At 40.9% G+C, this 18,145-nt stretch overlaps 1 protein-coding gene across 1 annotated transcript in view; it reads left to right on the top strand.

The window, feature by feature from the left end:
- GK5 (glycerol kinase 5) overlaps positions 1-16,470 on the top strand; it is a 30,337-nt gene extending 13,867 nt beyond the window's left edge. Inside the window, exons 4-16 of the mRNA XM_079978010.1 lie at positions 1,679-1,772; positions 3,439-3,570; positions 4,110-4,185; positions 5,902-5,963; positions 6,051-6,124; positions 6,288-6,348; positions 7,366-7,492; positions 8,785-8,889; positions 9,995-10,089; positions 10,370-10,473; positions 12,009-12,068; positions 12,759-12,892; positions 13,671-16,470. Of these exons, the coding sequence (XP_079834136.1) occupies positions 1,679-1,772; positions 3,439-3,570; positions 4,110-4,185; positions 5,902-5,963; positions 6,051-6,124; positions 6,288-6,348; positions 7,366-7,492; positions 8,785-8,889; positions 9,995-10,089; positions 10,370-10,473; positions 12,009-12,068; positions 12,759-12,892; positions 13,671-13,822 (1,276 nt within the window). The 3' untranslated portion in view covers positions 13,823-16,470. The remainder of the gene's footprint in view (positions 1-1,678; positions 1,773-3,438; positions 3,571-4,109; positions 4,186-5,901; positions 5,964-6,050; positions 6,125-6,287; positions 6,349-7,365; positions 7,493-8,784; positions 8,890-9,994; positions 10,090-10,369; positions 10,474-12,008; positions 12,069-12,758; positions 12,893-13,670) is intronic.
- Positions 16,471-18,145: the final 1,675 nt, after the last annotated feature.

Raw genomic sequence — 18,145 nt, 5'->3', positions numbered from 1 at the left:
CAGAAGGTGGCAAATTGTAGGTTCCTCCCCCTCAAAAAAAACAAGAGCAGGTAGCCTTGGAATGTTGTGGTTGAGAGAAAGCACCTCGGCCAACCTAAAGGTGACTATTAGGACATCTTTGCTGTATTCTACACAGTCTCTCACTTGCTGGGCTCTGTAGAACTTCTGCCTGATGGGAACGGATGGGAGAAAAGTACAGTACTGCTTCCTCATTGGTCTTAAAATGTGACATCAACCGCCCTCAAGATGTTTTCACCAGATAGGCTTTTTTGCTTGGAATACAAAAATAAGGAGGAAAAAGGGGCAGGGACTTCTGTTCTGTGTGCCCTACTTCTTCTTACTACCCATACAGTTTGAGTATGGTAACACTGCTCAGTCCAACTTTATGTGTGGGTTATAACTGTCAGAAGGGGTATAGCAATAGGTGTATTCAGTCTTTTAAACTGTAAAGTGAGTAAATCTTGCAGAAGTCTGGTTATGTTCCAGGAACATAGTGTGCATTGCTTCAGAGACTTTAAAAATTAAGCTGACTTGGATGGTTTTGAAAAGAGGTTAAATTTCTTTAGAGCAAATAAAGCATCTGATTCTCTGTGATCAAATAAGTAGCTTAAACTTCTTATTCTCTATGCATGCAAGCGCAGCACAGCATACAGCATTAAAGCTCATTTTTTAAAAAAAATGAGATTTATGGGGGGAGAGGGGTTTGTTTGTGCTTTTTCGTTCCTGTTTTTATTAGGTATTTTATTACGTGTTTTGTGTTTAAACCTGTGTTTTTATGTTGTGAACTGTCCTGAGATCTACGGCTGAAGGGCAGTGTACAAATATAATGAATTTAAAAATATACAGTGGTACCTCAGGTTAAGTACTTAATTTGTTCCGGAGGTCCGTTCTTAACCTGAAACTGTTCTTAACCTGAAGCACCACTTTAGCTAATGGGGCCACCGGAGCACAATTTCTGTTCTCTTTCTGAAGCAAAGTTCTTAACCCGAGGTACTATTTATGGGTTAGCGGAGTCTGTAACCTGAAGCGTATATAACCTGAAGTGTATGTAACCCGAGGTACCACTGTAATAATAAATGAATGTATAGAAAATATTGAATTTAGGATTGTGCTACTAAAACCAGGTGGGGTTAAATAATGTTACCTCTTAGGTCATAGAGCCATTTTGATTTCAGGTGAATTAGCGGTGTTGCACACATACCCCTCTCCCTCCTCTCCCAAAATGTGCACCCTCAAAATGTACACCAGAGTGGACTTTGATGGTGCACAGTGGGCTGCAGGGAAAAGTTCCATTGCACAAGTGAACTTTGTTGCACTAGTGGAATAGTAGCCCTGGTCATGAACCAAAGAGTTTCTGCATTCAAGCATGCCATCTCCCACTTGCAGTTTGAAGTTATTTATTGCTGGTTTGCAACATGCTTATGTTTCTCCTTCTGGAAATGAGCCAAGAGTGAGGAAAATTTAGTAAGCGCCATTCACCACCATGCCTAGTCATTGCCCAGCCATGAACTACCTGTCTGGCCTTCAGGTAAACTGTTATATCTGCATCAGCTCTTTTGCCACCATCACATTGGCCCAATCCGGAATCAGTAGTATGGGGATAATTGGACTGGTCTAGCTTCCGCTTTGTGCATTGAGTACTTTTCATAAAGTTGGTGATCTCTTCTGCCTTTTTCAGGAAGACAGGAAAACCTTTTCATAACTTCATAAGCTGGCAAGATTTGAGAGCTGCTGAACTTGTAAAGTCCTGGAACAGATCTCTTACAATGAAGGTGAGGTAGCATTGATACCTTTACTAAAATACAGAGAAGTAGGTATGAAGGTGTACCCTGACTTCAAAGCACCAAGAGCAGGCATAGGCAAACTCGGCCCTTCAGATGTTTTGGGACTACAACTCCCATGATCCCTAGCTAACAAGACCAGTGGTCAGGGATGATGGGAATTGTGGTCCCAAAACATCTGGAGGGCCAAGTTTGCCTATGCCTGACCAAGGTGAGGTGAGGCACTACTTTGACCAGGGAAGAAGTGGGATGGGGGTTTCTTATTGAACTTGAAAGCCCCTCTATTCCTCAACCCCTACATATGGAGCAAATAACAGCTTGAAGGAGCTAATCATCTCTTCTCTCCCACCCATCAAGGAATTGCATGCAGCGATTATTCACCAGTTTGCCTTCTGTGCCATATATTTTGGCTTTAGGGGCCAGGTTTCAAACTATACAGATTCTATAAAGCAAGACTTGGTTACTTTTGCCCGCATGACAATGTTGATAGTCTGGTCTTCATGAGGTGCACAGATATGTTCTCAGCTCTGAAAAGGGGATTAAATTGAAGATGACCAAAGTGGTGCCCGTCAGTAGTTCCTGGCTGCATCCTCCCCAATTATTGGCTGTGTTAGCCAGGACTAGTGGAAATTGGGACTCGCATGGTACAGAATATTGGACTAGTTCCAATAACCTCCCAGCAGTTTCTTTGAAAGTTGTCCCCTCACTCTTTCATATATAAAAATCCAGCAACATCAGGACAGCACCACGTTTTCTACCTCTGGGTTAAATTACTCAGCTGTTCCATTCAGACTCGGGCTTGGTTGCATGTGTAGCGGTATGAAACTGTAGAGTGCCAAGGCGGAAGAATGATTTGTGACACTTCAAAATTCAGGTTGCTGCCCTATTTTTTTAAAAAAGAAAATCTTCATGCAAAGGAAAAACCAGCAAAGCTGGTTTTAGATTTTTGTTTACATGAAGATTTTTTTAAAAAAACAAGGGTACTTTGAAACATGCAATTCCCCACCTGCAGTGGAGCAGGTAGTTCTACCCCATGAGTTCTTCTCATTCTCCAACATGTATAGACCACCTCTCAAAATGGCTGCCAGAGGTCCTACCCCTCACCTGGGAACTGGCCAACCAAGTTGGCTTCTCATTAAGCAGTATGGGATTGCTAGTCCAACCAGTTACTGAACAGGCTAACTTCATTGGGACTTGCATGGTACAGAATATTGGACTAGTTCCAATAACCTCCCAGCAGTTTCTTTGAAAGTTGTCCCCTCACTCTTTCATATATAAAAATCTTATCAGTGCTATTTTTCTAGAAAAAGACATGCTGGAACTCTCCATGAACGCTTCTCTTGTTCTCTTATAATGGCAATGGTGCCCACCTGAGAGGTGCCTGAGTTCCGGTAGGTTCTGGGTGGGGAAAAAAGGCCCTGCTTCTATATATACATTATCTTCACTTGAATTGCTCTATTCATAGATTGTGTGTATGGGTAATTTCACCCAAACCCTCCCAAATGAAGTTTTGATAGAAGCCCTATAGGAGAGAATACCAAGTATTTATCCAATCTTTCTTTCTTTCTTTCTTTCTTTCTTTCTTTCTTTCTTTCTTCCTTCCTTCCTTCCTTCCTTCCTTCCTTCCTTCCTTCCTTTCTTTCTTTCTTTCGAACAGGCAGTGCATGCTGTTTGTTCCTTCTTTCACTTTTTCACTCGGAGTGATCGCTTTCTGTTAGCGAGTTGCCAAACGTTCACAACACAGCATGTCTCTTTAAGACTGGCTTGGATTTTACAACATCTACAGGAGGTAAGCCTTGTCTTACTATTCTCTGTAATGAACTTTGTAAGGGCTGGCTCTTTATTCCGGCAGAGGAACCTCTTTCAGGATGGTAATCATAATAGTGTACTGTTTATTATATGCTGAATTTCATTAGAAAATGTCAACTGCTTATTTTTATTTATTTAACTCCCATTTATATACCACCTTTCCACCAAAGCACCTCAGGCGGTTTATTATTAGTGTAGCAATTAGAGTGTTGGACCTAGGACCTGGGAGGCAATTGCACCTGCTTGTTGTTTTTTAAGAAAGAAAGAAAGAAAGAAGGAAAGAAAGAAAGAATGAATACCCAGAAAAGACTTTTAAGCAGTAAACTGGTTTGATAGCTAATCCACAACCTTCTAAAGGGGATAGTTGGGAAACTTGTTCCTTTGGTTTGCCTAACACTAAATAACATAATGTTACTTAGCTCAATTTTGATTTTATTATATTTTATTTTAACTTAACGCTGAAGTGTGTTATACTTGCCAACTTGAAATAAAACACAGTTGGTGTGTGTTTGCTTTCAGGTAGAACAAGCAAGTAAAGATGACAATTGCTGTTTTGGAACCATTGACACATGGCTACTATATAAACTGACCAAAGGTGAGAAGGATGATTAAACAGATAGAAAGCACATGGCTTCTTGCAGAGAAGTAGTTGGATCCAAAGGTTGTGCGAATGGACTCTGCTCATACACGATTTCTCTGCCAGATACTGAATGAATTCCCCCTCCCATTGCAACCCATCTGTGACATAACCCATGCTGTTTAAGAGCATCCTCCACCCCTTTGGAGAAGCTTTTCAGGAGGTGTCTAGGATGAGGGGACAAGAAATATATTTTACACAAGCAGCAGCCTTCCACTCATGCAACATTTGGATTGAAACCAATATATGTACACTCTGGAAAGGAACAATGTAAAGATTCCTCTGCTGAGGCAGCTCTAATTCTGCCCTGTGGAAAGCTTAAATTCTGTAATCTCACATTATCTTTGCTGCCTCATCCCTCAGTTTTCCTGAATTCTCCTTTTCTGAAAGTTTGCCTTACTGAATCTTGTTTCTTCCACTGTCCTGGTCCTCTGTGGAAACATAATTACTTCCTCCAGACCTATATTGTGCTTCTAAATAAGGTCCGAACTGGAAATGATGGCAGCAGATATGTTTGTTTAATCCCATCTGCTGTGCTTACATGTAAAAAGGGGGTGGGTCACATCAAAGGGATATTGGGGTGAGGGGAGCTGAACGCTCTTGTTCTTGACCTCCATAATCCATATCCCTAACATGTTTCTCTCAACCTTGTCACCTTCGTTACTGGAACTAGACAGTGGAGAAATGTTCAGGTGAGGTACTCCTCTCCTAATTTATTTCAACATGTCCCTGCCCCAGTTCATTGATCTCCCAGTCTCCTTTACTCAAATAACTTGTCTCTTCTCTCTGCGTGGACGTGCATCACCTAAGCTCTCCCAATTACAGTCCTGCCATTTGTTATTGTGAGATGGAGGAGGCAGCTGTTCCCTTAGCCAGGAGTGGTTTCCTGGTTTAGAAGAGAGGACAGGTTTTTGTGTGTGTAGGCCAGGGGTCTGAAGGTGCAGCATTACCCCTGGGTACCCTCAGCCCAACCACCACTTTTGTCTCTCTCTCTCCTTCCCATTCTTTGTTCTCCTTCCCACACATTTACGTTAGCTGCTTTCTCCATCCATTTCCTCTCCTGTGCCTTTCCTCCCCTCCCAACTTCCAAATGCTGCAGCCTCACTTTCTCCTCAGCTGTGTTGTGCATGTGGGGAGCTGCTACTGCTGCTACGGCCGGAGGTGGGGTAAACAAATTGTTATGTTCTCACCCTGGGCCAGCAGGGGGATACTGTAGATAGTGATGCAAATAAGGGATCGAAAGTGACATTCAGTGATTGGATAGTTTTAGAAAATTGTTACAGTTACATTGTACTGGAGCTCTATATAAGCAGGCTGACTGAACCCTTCAGTTCAGTTCTGTCCTGTCCTGGCCTGTGAATAAACAAGAGCTGTTTGAAGAATCGCTGTGTCGTCTGATATGTTCACCCACAACTTAACACAAATGGTGGTAGTACTAGTAGTACATTACTTTGAATGAACTGTCCGGTTTTGTATCGGAGAGAAATTGAAAAGGATATCCTCTTAGAAGAAGACGACCATAAACAAATGCTTGTCTGCAATAATGTGTTTGTGCTTTTCAAGTGACGTGCTGAGCAGGACTCAGACCTCCAACATTAAGTTCCCACATCTTCACTGTAATCTTCTTTTTGTGTTTTTGAGCATTCACTAGTATTGGTTCCTTTTAATCCCCAGGTGCGGTGTATGCTACAGACTACTCAAATGCCAGTACAACAGCAATGTTTGATCCCTTCAAGGTATGACTAATTCTCTCTGCAAAGCTGCTTCAGTGTTTACTCTGTATTGCTTTTAACTCCCCCTTTTTCATATGCATGTGATTTCAGCTGCAGTGGAGTGCGTTCATTAGCAAGTTTCTTTCCATTCCAATATCAGTTTTCCCCCCAGTGGAGGACACAAGGTTAGTCTAATAAATAAGTCTCTCTCTCTCTCTCTCTCTCTCTCTCTCTGATTTAGTATAGAAGTGGCACACTTTTCACACTTCTAGAATATTTATTTTTTGTTCACTCATTATAGTTTTGATATGAGGGCAATAACCTTTAATGTCTTATTTTAATTTTAAGTCATAAATTTGGAACAGTTGATGCTGAGATATTTGGAGCGCCTATTGCAATAGCAGCTTTGGTAAGTAAAAAACCTTTTCTTTCCTGTTCCCCTTAGAAATATGTTTAGGTCCAGTTGGGTACTATGTCAAGTATATTAGTCCTAGTAGAAGTCTTCAGAGAGAACTTTCAAAGTGCAGGCCAGTCTGTGCTGTTTCTGCTACGTCTGGCTGAAATTGCCTATTTTAAAGTTCTTAAAATGGGTGCCAGTTCCTTGGAGTGTGTCACGCCAGTTCTGTGCAGTACTTTGTTATCTAATAAACAAATTCAGTTCAAGAAATAGTTCAGTATTGTATGTGACGAATCTTAAAATCAGCAACTTCCTTCTATGTCAATTATTGTCTTCTGTTTACCTTCTCTTTCTCCTACAAAACATGCTTTTCCTAGCCAGAGGACATACTTTTTCAGTAGCCATGCACTTGCCTTTTGAAGCTTTCTCTTTGTTAGAGTGAACTAAATTCTATTATAACACAGTTGAGGGAACCTTCATATCCCTTCAACCTTATGGGTTCTATTCAACACTGTTAGGGGCATTCTGGGAAACTGAAAAGCTGGCTAGATCCTGCCACCTAGTGCTGCTTAGAGTGCCAGGCAAGAAAAGAAATTTAAAGGGATCCAGGGCAAAGATTTGTAGTAAGGTCCAGGCAGTTTTCCTAGTATGCTGGTTGCTGACGCTGACTCTGGTCTTACTGAAGTATTGGACATAAATGTGGCAACATTTCACCTGTTTACAATTTTAGCTGGATAATGAACCCAAAATAGTATGCAAATCCAATGCCACATGTAGTTTGAGCCACTGTCAGTCAGTGTAGACAATATTGAACTAGATGAAGCAAGGCTTTGCCTTGACATTAGGCAGCTTCCTAGGTTTCTGTTCCAATTTCTATTCCTATTCCTATTCCTACTCCTATTCCTGTTACTTTTCTTTTCCTTCCTTCCAAAAAAGGAAAGTGCATACACTAACACAGAAACATAATTACCTTGGCAACCTGGTTAGTTAGTTAATTTGTTTGTTTTGTTTTGTTTTTTTGTACTGAAGGTGGCAGACCAACAGGCAGCCATGTTTGGAGAGTGTTGTTTTGAAAGAGGTGATAGTAAGGTCACCATGGGGACTGGTACGTTTTGGGATGTTAACACTGGAAGCAAAATTCACGTATCTACGAAAGGTAAAGCCTATATGTTTGCGTTCTGAAAATGGCTGACAACAAACACTTTATTTAAATATTTATATACTGCTATATTGTAAAAAATCAAACTGGTTTACAATAGCAACTATATATAAAAAAGATAATTAAAACAAAAACAAACTAGAGATGACCCACCAACCAAAATGGAAAGATATTGCCTGCATAAGCTTGGAAAAGCAATAATTTTAGACGCAGTTATTTTCAGCATGGAATGTTACTTCTATTTTGTAATGAGGTTCTAAGGCAACTAAGGCTTGAATCCTGAGATGGGTTAACTTGAGGCTGTTCATGGAAGAAAGGATTTCTGTCTCCTCCTGCCCATGTCAGTCACCTGCCACCCTGCAAAAAACCTCACCAGAGGGTCGGTGAGCCCTTCTGAATAACGGGGGAGGAGGTGGAAGCTACTTTCTGGATGGAAGCCATAGATATTAATAAGAAAATATATAGTTTTCCAAGATACTCCCTTAGTGTGGCCAACATCTGTCACATGTTCAAATCGTTATCCCTTAGTGAGAGAAGCTACAAGGAGCATCTGCTACTAATAATGCTTACCAGCATTTGGAATAGAGCTTCACAGATTTATTCATTCATTCCTTCCTACCCAGCCTTCTAGGGCAAGCCCTCACCAGGTGGCTTACAATAAAAATGTTAAAACAATTGAAAAATAATAATAGAAACAGCATAAGGTAAACTCATATAGATTGATCAGTCAGGCAAACTTCCACCATCCATAATATTTTTTGTGCTGGGTGCTAGGCTGTGTTAGACAACAGTAGGAAGGTGGAAGGGCCAAGTACAGCCCTCTTCTGGCTCCAAAAATAACATACTATGTCCCACTTTCAGTCTTTTTTACAAAGCAGTTCACAAATCAGTAAATATGCTTCTACTTTAGTAACTAGCTCTAAGACCTGATGGCTTCTAATAGTAGTTCTAGGGACTGTAGACAATGTTCCTTGATACAATCATGATGATGGCTTTTGGCATGCCTCTTTTTTTTTAAAAAAGAGAGAAATATATATAAGTGGGCAGTTGAGAAAAATGAGGAAAAAAACCAGGAACAAACTGTTAGTCATACCTGGAATAGCATTTTGTATGTCAGATACTACTTGTGTATGTTATTGGGTTCTTTCAAGAGTTCCAAAGTCAACAAGGGCCTGTGACTGATTGATATTATGCATTGTATACACATAATAAAATACTGTTTATGTTAGAAAAGTGAATGTGGTATAGTGGTTAGGATGCATAATAAACTCATGTCTTGCAACTTTAAGGCTTGTATCCAGTGGTTGGTTGGAAGATTGGGAAAGAGGTGATCTTCTTAACTGAAGGAAATGCTTCTGATACTGGGAATTCTATTAAATGGGCCCAAAGCTTAGGTGAGTATAATGAAATAATGTGAGTATAATGAAATAATGTAGGGTGCAAAGCACAATCTTAGGACTATGTTTCTAGTTTTCAAATGTAGGGGTGAGATTTAGTGTGTATTTCTTTAAGTGAGCTGAAGAATTTTCAGGTTTTCACTTACTGACCTTTTCTCAGTGCTCTGTACAGGCATCACTATAGTTCAATGGGACACTCCTGCCAGGCAGAAGAAACACTCAAGGAGGCTGCAAAGCAGAGCCAGAAAGGGGTGTTGGCTCCAGAGGGGGCATGACTTGGAGAGAATCTTGCAGGCCAGATTGAGAGACCTAGTGGACTGCTTTTGGAACCCACGCCCGAGGTTCTCCCCCCGTCCTAAATATGTTTACTAGAGAGTGAGCATCATGTGCACAATAAGACTTGCATCTGAATAAGCTTAAATAGTATTATGCTGGAAGTGAGCAAAAGGGGAGGACAAGATACATGGTCAGTCTCAGTGTGGCTGAAGATCTGCCATAGCCCAGCCACTCCCCACCACCCAGTAGGAAGTCCCTCGAGATCCTCATGATGCTGATGCACTGCTACTTCTCCTTGTTGTTGTCACTGCTGTCTCTCTCTGCATGCAAGGAGTGATAACTGTGTGAACAGCATCTTCTGCTTGACTTGCATTATCTCTCCAGAGGCTCTATGGCAGGCATAGGCAAATTCGGCCCTCCAGATGTTTTGGGACTGCGACTCCCATCATCCCTAGCTAACAGGACCAGTGGTCAGGGATGATGGGAGTTGTAGTCCCAAAACATCTGTAGGGCTGAGTTTGCCTATGCATGATCTATGGAATGGGCATGGAAGGAGAAGGCAAGCAAGCTAGTAGGGGTGAGAGTGGCAAGAAGGTGGTGGGCTCAAGGATCACACAAAACCTGGAGCCAGCAGTGGCAGGATACCAAGAGATAATATTAACTGAGCTGCCAGTTGCAGGGACTACTACCCGTTGTAGTAAAGAGTGCTCAAGAAATATTGTTCTTTTTTTTAATGCAAAGTGTGTAAACCTTTGATTTTAGTCGAAAGGGGAAAACTTCAAATGTTTGGGAAATACTAACCTTCCTATTGTGTGTATTTTTACAGGTCTTTTTACCAATCCTGAAGAGACATCAAAAATAGCCCAGAGTCTAGCAAATTCAGGAGGCGTTTGTTTTGTTCCATCTTTTAGTGGATTGCAGGTAAAATGACTTGATTGATTTGCTGAAGTGACGTTGGCATCCAAAATATATGTGATCATAAAAAAGAAATGCATTTCATTCAGCCTTCATAGTTTCCACTTTTCATTGGTTGTAAAATTATCTTGCACTGCTTATTGCTCTTAATTTCCTTCTTCTTACTATGCTGCCTCTTTATTGTCATTTGTAAGTTATTTTTTTCCTTATAATTTCAGTCCATTCTTAGTCATCTGCCATCAGAACAAATTCCTGCATATCTTATTTTCATATCTTTTTATTTTAGATCCCAATGAATGACCCTTTTGCATGTACTTCTTTTATGGGGATCACATCTTCCACCACCAAAAAACATCTTGTTCGAGCTGTGTTGGAATCTATAGCTTTCAGGTACTAAGCCAGCATATCCAATTAAATTTCCAACACATGCTTTTGCGCTATTATTTGATTATACACATTCCATCACTCTGTGCTGCTCTGAGTTCTGACATGCCTGGTTCCTACAGAGTTCACAGGGTTACAGAAAAATTATACCAGGGTCTGTGGGCCACACTCCAGTTTCCACAAAATGTTGGGGATCTCTACTTACATGCTTTCAGTTCAAAGCAGCTCACTCTCTTGCAAACCAAGGCAGGGAAAAACCCCTCTCAACCATATAAAGCAGACAGTTATTCTTTGTGCAGTATTTCCCCTTCCAGTGTCATATAACTGATAGAACCTGTCTGAAAACAGTGTCCCTTCCACTTTACTGCCTAATCTTTAAATTCAAACCGAGCAGGGAGAATGTCAATTATAGGCTGCCTTCACTATGGAAAAGAAAATTAAAGGCTGGCAAATACCAAAAGTTACCACTGTTCTTGCTAACATTTTAACATTGATGTAAAAGTAAATGATTCAATATTTTGGTTGCTCGGAAGATTAAAATAGGTATTTGCTCTCTGCTCCTACAGTAACTGGTGTGCCTTGTCAAATATTATTATTCTCAGTTGTGACCTTCTTCCGTTCTGCTTCTGTAGTGGATAGAGGTCATACACCAGTAGTAAGTGGGAAATCATACCCTGCTCTGTGTAGACTAGACTAATGCTGGGCAGTGTTAGCGACGTTACTTCTGTACGAGGGGTTGTTGGTGTGGCACTCACTGGTGCCATTCCGCCTGCTGCTATCTCCTACAACAGAACATCTCAGTCAATATACTTTCAGTGGGTGCTAGGAGTGAGTACCCACCCTCCCTTCTGTTCTGAACAGCAGAGAGATGCAGAGCATTTCTCTCCACAAGTGAGTGCAGCATTTGGCTGATGTAGGTGCCTTGTCCCCACTTTTTTTTGGGGGGGGGAGGTGGGGGGAATGCCACATTCCAGATGTGGCAGACATGAAGCCACACACCCCACAGCAACCATTTTGTGCTACATCATGCCCTGCAACAGCCCTTTTGTGACCACCACCCACATCACTTTCTCAAAATTCCAGATATGCTTACTGACTCTAAAAGGTTGGTGTCTCCTTACCCAGAGGCTTTCAAATGCTTTCCTCATTGGGGTTAGGAGCTCCTCATCGCAGTTTAGTTTCCACAAGTGATGCAAAACTTTTAAACTGATTTGGTGGCTTGCCCGGTGATTCTTAGTAAGCCTATAATGTTGTTCTGCTCTTTGTGGGTTTGTTGAATATGCCGTTTTACTGTCTAATTTACACCACTTTAGCCTTTGAGAAAGGTAGCCTAAAATGTTCTCATGTAATAAATATGGGAAACATGAAGAGCTGTACAGCTCCAGGTTATTTTAAAATAGCTCCCTTGAAGCCCATTATGAAAACTTATGAATTATCTCACTAGTTTTGAACTGTGGTTTCTTGTAACTGAATACTGAGCTTCTGAAGTTCATGTTACTTTTGTATAAATGCTTTAATTTCTTTTGAATCTCTTTTGCAAGAAACAAACAGCTTTATGATACCATCACAAGAGAGATGGACATCCCACCTACGACCATTCGGTATGTTGTTATCTCTAAAAATGTCATTGTGAATTTTTCTTTTATGTGGAACCATCCATTGATTTAAGATGCCAGATAGATAGCAAAACTTCCCAGCTGCCTTTATGTTGTTGAAAACACTACAGTGAGCAGCCTTGTGACCTTTTGCATAACATTTTGGCAAATTGTAGATTTCCGATTTACATTACAGAAGTGTAGAATGTTGTTAGTCTGACGGTCCTTTTCATGGGCAAAAGATCTAAAATTGTATGGGGAATATTTTTCAGTCTGAAGGCCACATTTCTTCATGAGAAACCTCCTAGAGGTGATGTTCCTTCCATAACAGGCCGGGCCTCTTCCAAATATGTGCAGGGACAGAGCCATCCCATGTTCTTCCTCACAATACACACTCACCATCTGTTCATTCATTTCCCTCTCCCATTTTTCTCTCCCCAGCTGCCTCCATTCCTCATCCAGTACAACACTTAGGCTTACAAAAATCTCCCATTGTTGTAAAAAAACTAATTACAGCCTTTAAAATATTTGTTTGGTTGAGGCTCCTGTTTCCTTCTGTAGAGCAGAGACATTTGGCACGACTGAGGGTGATCTGGCTACATAAACAGCATATAATCTAAATCAGACAGAATTTCCAGAATCCAAGCATTAAAAGAATATGCCTTTTTCCTTCTCCCTGCCCCCTCTCTCTCACAGAGCTGATGGAGGTGTCAGTAAAAATAATTTTATAATGCAGATGACGTCTGATCTGATTAACAAAACAATAAACAAGTCTGTTTGTACAGATATGTCTTGCCTTGGAGCAGCTTTTCTAGCTGGCCTTGCTGTAGGTATGTAGTATTCTGAAAAGTTGTTTTCCTCTTGCTCTTTCTCCATGTTTTCCATATCATAACTGATTTCCGGATTGCAAACATCAGCAAAGTTTTGCCTCTAAATATTCCCAGAAGTTCATGTTCCTTATTTTTTCACCTGAATACAAACTATCTCATTGTGCTGCTACCTGCATAAATATACTCTTAATTTGGATAGCAACTAAACACTGCAGATTCCACTGTGCAAAATACCTTTTCTTACCAGACACTCTGGAGTGGGAGCTTATCAAAGAAATCACATGCAGGCATGTGAGATTTAAGTATTCACAGCCCTGAATGGACTGGGGCCCTGATAAGGAAAAATGCTTCCCCCATACCTTAAAATCAATAATAAGGCCCACCTGGTGGTCCTTGTGCAGGATCAAGTACCTGAGTACAACAGCAGGGCACTGAGTGCAACAGCACTCTCCCCACTTGTGATTCCAAGCACTTAATATCCAGAGGCATACTGCTCATAGCCATTGTGGCTAGTAGCCAAAGATCTCCTTATCCTCTATAAATTTGTCTAATCCTCTTTTAAAGCCATCCAAGTTGGTGGCCATCACTACATCCCATGGGAGTTAATTCCAGCTATGCACCGTGTAAAAGAAGCATGTGATTTTGTCTGTCTGAAATCTTCCAGCATTCAGCTTCCTTGGGTAGCCCCCATGATATGGTATGACGAATTCCAGATGCAACATTTATGTTTTTCAGCTCGGGAGTGATTTTTTGTTGTTGTTGTTACGTTTGTTTCTAGGATTCTGGAAGGACAAAGAGCAACTGAAACAGCTGAGGCAAACAGACATAGTTTTTAAGCCTCAAAAGGAGCCGGAGGAATACGAGCCAGCCATGAGCAACTGGGTGAAAGCTGTTCAACGTTCTCTCAGTTGGTACAGCCAGATATCATAGAAAAGGGATTGCAAAATGTTAAATTAATATTTTAGATTATATTTATAGGACAATGCAAACACAACTGCAGTTCTGTTTTAGAGTTCATTTCTGCTTCTTCCGTGAGGTTAATTAAAACATATCAGCTGCCCCTCTGGAAGTAACCACCTTCAAGAGACTGAATGCCAAAGTTCCCAAGGGGCAACTTCCTGTAATAGGCAACTAAATGTGATGACAAAGATACCTGAATGCAAAAGTCCTAGCTGATTTTTTTGTTCTTACATTACTGTTGATGTTTTACCTTAATGCAAGAAGCTTCCATGATAAGTGGAAAGTAGCAAAAAGCACCTTGTTCTTCCAGACTTGTGATTTCATCCATGTATCCTGATCTGCAACCTAGCACAGAATGTGGCTGCTTGCCCACTGAGAGTTGCCTCACAGTAAGAGGCACTGAGACAACTAAGCTGATTGACCTCTGTTTTCAGTGATGATCTTCACTTCTTTATCTGTCTGAAATTAAAGCCTGGCCACCTGGGAGAGATCAGCTGAATTGCCAGATGATGTTGGAAATCAGTTAGCAATCCCCATGGTATATAGGTGAGGAAAGATTTAGGAATCCCTGTCGCCAAAGGTAGTGATGCATTGCTGCTAATGCAGATTCTTGGGAATCCAGAGAGCCCCAGCCTTTAATTTTTTTAAATCCTATTTAGCTGCTACACTTAACCAATTACAGTTGATGCTTCCAAATCCAGAGTAGGTCAGGATTGTCTTCTGCTCTTTTTGGAAGGAATATGTCACCACAACTAGATCTCCCCTCACCCAGTTTAATTTTCCCTTGTGTTCATCTGTTTTACTTGTATTGTTTCAAACTCTACCTCAATGATTGATTTCTATCTGCAAATACAACCTGAATATAAAATAGATAAGGTAGAGCGTATGTGAAATTATGCTTGTGCATCTAATGTTTTTGTCAGCAGCATTTAAGCGCAAACCCACCAAAGGGGTTTTAGATAGAGTACAAGGAGTTATTCAAAGGGGAAATTGCAGTCTACTTCCAGGTACAATAAATTCATGCAATAATTGTATAGTTGTTGTGTGTAATGCAGAAGTCTTTGCACAGGCTACCACTTCTTGTTACCAGGAAATTGCACCCACACTTCATCATTATGTCACTGGGAAAGCATTTTTCTTCTAGCTAGAATATGTATATATTTTTTGCAGATCAACCCTGTATAAAATGGTGGCCAAAGAGTTATGGATATCTATTGGCTAGTGACAAGTCTCATGCAATTTTATGTACTCTCTAAAAACATAGGAAGTTGTCTTTCATTGAGTCAGACCATTCACCCATCTAGCTCAGCACTGCAATGCCTCTGCAGGGTTTTAGACAGCATCCTTTCCAAGTTCCAACTGGGACTGTTGAGGATTGAATCTGGGACATTTTGCAGTGAAAGCAGATGTCCCTGCCATTGAGTGATGGCCCTTCTAAAGTGCTTCGGTTTGGTTTTTATTTTGGGGTGGTGGTAAAATAGGCTTTATAGCAAAGTGAATCTCTGGCGGAATTCTCTCTAGGGCCAGGAAAATGAGTTGGAAGGCCACCCCCAAGGGTCATCTAGTCCAATCCCCTACAATGCAGGAATCTCAAATGACAGCATCCATGACAGATTTTGGCACCTGAGCCAAACTACAGAATGGCATCCCCCACCTCTCCACCAGGGAAGAAAGAGTGAGTGAAGATCTACATCAGGAACAAAGGCGGGGGAAATAAAGCTACACATCAAGATCTGCTGCCCCTAGGGATCCTGCCACCTGAGGCGGTCACCCCACCTTGCCTCATGGGTGGGCTGGAACTGGCTTTCAGGTGTGCAAAGGGGATCTCCAAGCCCAGTATACTCTCTATAAAGAATATACACATATTCCATCCAGGTAGGCTGGGCTGCCGGACTGATGCCACTTTGATTCTGAAAGTCAACTATCCTTTTAATTACTCTCAAGAACTTTTCCTTTCTTTCGCCTCCTACCCAAGCCTTCTCATCCCTTAGGACACACACAACATAAGTTTGAATGCGAGGAGAGCACTTTCATCTTCAAAGGCATTCAGACAAATAAACACTCTTATGTCCTCCCACACCTACCATACAAATTAAAAGCACATGATCCATGCTAGTTCTGCACAATAGTGACCAACTTTTCATTCTAGTTAGAATTTTTAGGGAAGAATTCTGGTTTATCCTACCATTTGTCACCATGCAATGGTCTTAAGTGCCTGAATGAGAATGAGGTTTAAACTGGAAATTTTCTGTGACAATCTGTACTAATTATTTTTATCTGCCCAGAGCCAGGGCATCTCGTGAACTGTGTTGTGTATTTGTAAAAGGTTTTATTTTTATATTGGTCAGTTACAGGTGTGCACTTGTTCCTTATTATGGACTATTGTACATGGGTTAACATGACTTTGTGTATGTGTCTATACACATCTGAGAAACCCAGACTATGCAATATGTGTGCACAAGAACTGAAGGTTATGGAATATTTCTTCATATTGTAGGCCAGTTCTATGGCAGAATGTTTACTTATAAACTGTTACTCAGCTGACTGTCTCTACCTTGCAGAGATACTAATAAGATTTCTAATTCATTAATAAAATCTTATTGCGCTGCTCTGAAAAAGTGGAGATTGTCTTTTTTTTTTTAATTATATCTTATTAAGTTTCAACATTTTTAGCCTATATAATCAAATCACTTATTTTTTCTTATTTTTGTCAACTTCCCACCCCATTTTCCTTGTTGTTGTTTCTCCCCTTCTGCTGCACCCTATCAAAAAAGGGAGATTGTCAATATTTGTCCCCACTGTCTGTGTTTGAGACCTATGTAATAGTTTCAAAGTTATGAATAACTTATGAACCATATGAAGAATTAAAATTTGGATATATAACTACATATATAATGTACTAGTTCACCAATCTTTTAGTGTATTTGTTCCGAAAAGTGTTCCCCCCTGTCATGAAAATGACAACCCCCAATGGGAGTTGGTTCAGGCTGAGAAGGGGGAACTTGCTGCTTAATTTCTTAGAGCCATTGTTGGACTGCCCAAGTATCCAGTTCCATAAACAAGATATAATATTTTTTTTTATTCAAGTGTGGTTATTTCGTCTAAAAACACCTTCCTTTCCCCTTCATAATATTTTGTTTCTCTCATACATTAACCCTTTCTGCCTGGAGATATATACTACACAGTACAGTATTTCCTTTTCCACTGGTTTTATTTCACACTGAAGATGCCCTAGGCTGCAGCTTAGAAGACTTAAACAAGGAGAGGCCATAATTCGTCAGTGTTGCAGCACTTATGGTAACTACACAAGCAAGCAAATAACTATAGGGGTATCAATCACAACTTGGAATATATTTTCACCTTTGGGAAGCAAAGAGTTCCTCTCTTAGGTCAAGTGTCTAAACCTGCAGTGAGGAACGAAGTCCAATATCATCTGGTGGACCATAACTCCCATCAGCCAGAACCATAAGGAGGGAGTTGTAGCCTAGCAGCAACCTCTGGAAGGTCAGAGGTTCTCCAAGTCTAGAGGGCTGGAGGGCTATGTTTGGCACCTGGGCTTGTGGTTCCCCACTCTTAGTAGTGCAAGAGCCAATTTTTGACAGGGTAACTATGCAATCCTACACAAAATAGGGTGGTTTGAACCTTAAATGCAGAGACTTAGAATTTTTTTCCTATTATCAGCAGCCTGAATAACAATAGCCCAATACTGGAAACAACCTATAGAAATCCCCACTGAAACCTAGGTAAATAATAATTTGGAATGTGGCTCTATCCTTGCCATAGAAGGCAATGCGGCTTTATTACTTGCCATAGAAGGGTAATTAAAGGCACTTAAAAGATAGGCACTTTTGGCGAGACATGGCTTGCATTCTTTTCCTTTATAAACAACCCCATTGAAGGATACAGTGGTTACCCAGACCTCTTTGCTGGTTGCGAAGGGGCCGCCCATATCTGTTCAAGCTTCAGGGCCCCCAAAATATAGGTCCGCCGCTGCTCGAGAGACACCTGAATTTAGAGAGAGCAAACGAACAAAGCACTTTCCAAAATATATAGTCGATTCTTGCCGATGTGAATTCAAAGGAACTTTAACCTCCCTGAAATAAATGAGAATTACTTATAGGGAAACGCCAATAGGGATTTTAGCGATAAATACGTGCTCCCAGTATTCAGATTCAAGAATAATTCGTTGGCAGCACAATTTGAAAGGGTTATTACGGGGTGGTGCGCTGCGATTCAAATGGCCTGCTTCGCAGCTTCCGTAACTTTCTCTTCTGGATGCCAATGCCAATGCAG

This window comes from Podarcis cretensis (genome assembly GCF_951804945.1).
Source record: "Podarcis cretensis genome assembly, chromosome: 5".
In the NCBI taxonomy this organism is placed as follows: Eukaryota; Metazoa; Chordata; class Lepidosauria; order Squamata; family Lacertidae; genus Podarcis; species Podarcis cretensis.
Note: the sequence above shows the minus strand (reverse complement) of the source record. Positions and strands in the feature narration are given on the sequence as shown.